The following is a 2,373-nucleotide window of genomic DNA, read 5'->3' as shown; positions in this document are numbered from 1 at the left end:
CTGGATCAAACATCTTTCATCACCTTTTCATTAAGGGTAATCCCTGCACCAACAGGCTCAGAGGGAGGGAGGACGTGGGCTCTGAGGGGAGGGAAACCCCTAAGGAGAGGGAAGGAGAGCTGGGAAGGAGAGCTCTCAGGGGAAGGCATCAGGTGTCCAAGCAAAGGATAAGAGCTGAGGGGGCTGGCTCGGGTCTGCAGGAGAATCTGAGCTCAGGACCAAACTGACGGTTATCTTCTGAGACTCCAAGGGTCTTCCCTGGTTCCTGGACCAGCCCCCCAGAGACAGCATCCCACCGGCCTGGATCAGGCAGGGATCGCAGGGCGAGTGCTGCTTCGGAGGTTGGAGGAACCAAGGAACAGGTGCGCAGTCCTGAAAACCGCCTTCGCGAAGCCCAAGTCCACCCTGGGTCCTTCCCATCCCGGGGAATTTCAGGCAGCTGGTCACCAACTGCGCTGAAAATGCAGGGGTGGCAGGGTCTAGCAGGCTGTGGTTAACACCCCATCCCCCCTCCGACCCCCATCCCTTCACCTTCCGTTGACGGGAGAAAATTAGTTTCTGGGAAACGGGGACCAGCGAAAGGCTGGGACTCAAGCCCGCGCCCCACCCTCTCTCCTCACCCCCAACCCCCCCCCCCCGCGCGCGCTCTGCGCCACTCCAGGCCAAGTCCTGCCTCCTTTGGCGCTCCGTGAAGGTGGGAAGTGGGGCCACGTCACTGTCCCCAGTTCCCGGAGAGCTCGGCTCCTCCTATCCCGCCCCCCGCTGGAGCTCTGGGCTGGGATCTAGGACTACCCCGCCCCAGCCGAGGTCCAGCCCAGTCGCCGCCCGCCCACAAAGCCACAGACAGGTGCAGGTGCAGGTGCAGCCGCCGCGCCAGCGGACAGAGAGAAGCCGTTAGCGCGCGCGGGGCTGCGCTTCCGTAGGTCTGTCGGTCCCGGGCCTCTAAGTCCGCGAGTCTGTGGGTCGGCGAGGAGCAGCTCGCGTTCAAGCCCAGCGGCTCCCGCCTCTAGTTGACCTGCACTGTAGTCGCCCGGCAGAGCCGGCTTTGGCGCGGCAGCCATGTCCATGGCCCTGGAGATCACGGGCACAGCTCTGGCCGTGCTGGGCTGGTTGGGCACCATCTTATGCTGCGCGCTGCCCATGTGGCGCGTTTCGGCCTTCATCGGCAGCAGCATCATCACGGCGCAGATCACCTGGGAGGGCCTGTGGATGAACTGCGTGGTGCAGAGCACCGGCCAGTTACAGTGCAAGATGTACGACTCTCTGCTGGCGCTGCCGCAGGACCTGCAGGCGGCCCGCGCTCTCCTCATCGTCGCCATCCTGATGGCCGCCTTCGGGCTCCTGGTGGCACTCGTGGGCGCCCAGTGCACTAACTGCGTGCAGGACGACACGTCGAAGGCCAAGATCACTATTGTGGCGGGCGTGCTCTTCCTGCTGGCCGCTTTGCTGACCCTGGTGCCGGTGTCCTGGTCCGCGAACACCATCGTCCGGGAGTTCTACAACCCGCTGGTGCCAGACGCACAGAAGCGCGAGCTGGGCGCGGGTCTTTACGTGGGCTGGGCGGCAGCGGCGCTGCAGCTGCTGGGGGGCGCGCTGCTTTGCTGCTCCTGCCCGCCCCGCGATACGAAGTATGAGCCCACCAAGATCCTCTACACCACGCGCTCCGGGGCCCCGAACACTGCAGCCAGTACAGTCTACGACCGCAAGGACTACGTCTGAGAGGGCAGAAGGGGAGAGACCCACGACGACGGCCACCGCCGCCTCCACCGCTGCAGCGCCCACAGTCCAGCATTCGGCCTTGCTTCGACGCCAGCCAGCCCAGATGCCGGCGCCCCAGCCAGCTGCCAGCCCTCTGCGGGGCAGAACTGCGGAGTCCAGGGACCAGCCCCTATGGACAAAGAGACCGTGGCTTCTGGAGTATGGGGCTGGAGGGACTTGCTCTAGTCCTCCAAGCCCCACGTGGGGACTGTAGCTCCAAAGCCCCTCTGGCAGGGATTGGCAGCCTTGAAAAGGGCCACTTGATTTTTTCAATAAAAACCTTTCATTTTGCAGTTGCTGGCGCCTCCTTGTCCTGAGCTGCAACAGGCCTCCACCTCCCTGCAAGGGTAGGCCTCGGCTGAAAACTGCTCTCCTGCTGTCGCTGCCTGGGATGATACTTAGAGAGGGGCAGAGGTTTGGGTAACTGAGAAAGTGGGGTTGTGAGCTCTCGACCAGACTGTCATTCGGCCCACTCACTGGGGGTTGGGGCAAGGAAAGCCCAATTTAGAGATGTACTGCAGTCATAAGGGAGGGAGGGAGGGCGGGCGGGCTTCAGGGGCCCTCTCTCCAGGTGGTGCCACTGGGGCTTATGTTTGGAGCATCAGTCATTACAGG

The 2,373-nt window shown here is 63.4% G+C and overlaps 1 protein-coding gene across 1 annotated transcript; it reads left to right on the top strand.

Moving 5' to 3' along the window:
• Positions 1-943: 943 nt before the first annotated feature.
• CLDN3 (claudin 3) lies at positions 944-1,996 on the top strand. Its single transcript, XM_004688298.2, has one exon. It carries the CDS (start codon positions 1,060-1,062, stop codon positions 1,717-1,719), a length of 660 nt encoding a protein of 219 aa, XP_004688355.1. The 5' UTR covers positions 944-1,059; the 3' UTR covers positions 1,720-1,996.
• Positions 1,997-2,373: the final 377 nt, after the last annotated feature.

This window comes from Condylura cristata, unplaced genomic scaffold (genome assembly GCF_000260355.1).
Source record: "Condylura cristata isolate star-nosed mole 26May11 unplaced genomic scaffold, ConCri1.0 scaffold00024, whole genome shotgun sequence".
Lineage (NCBI taxonomy): Eukaryota > Metazoa > Chordata > Mammalia > Eulipotyphla > Talpidae > Condylura > Condylura cristata.
The sequence above is the reverse complement of the archived record's forward strand: the minus strand, read 5'-3'. Positions and strand labels throughout refer to the sequence as shown.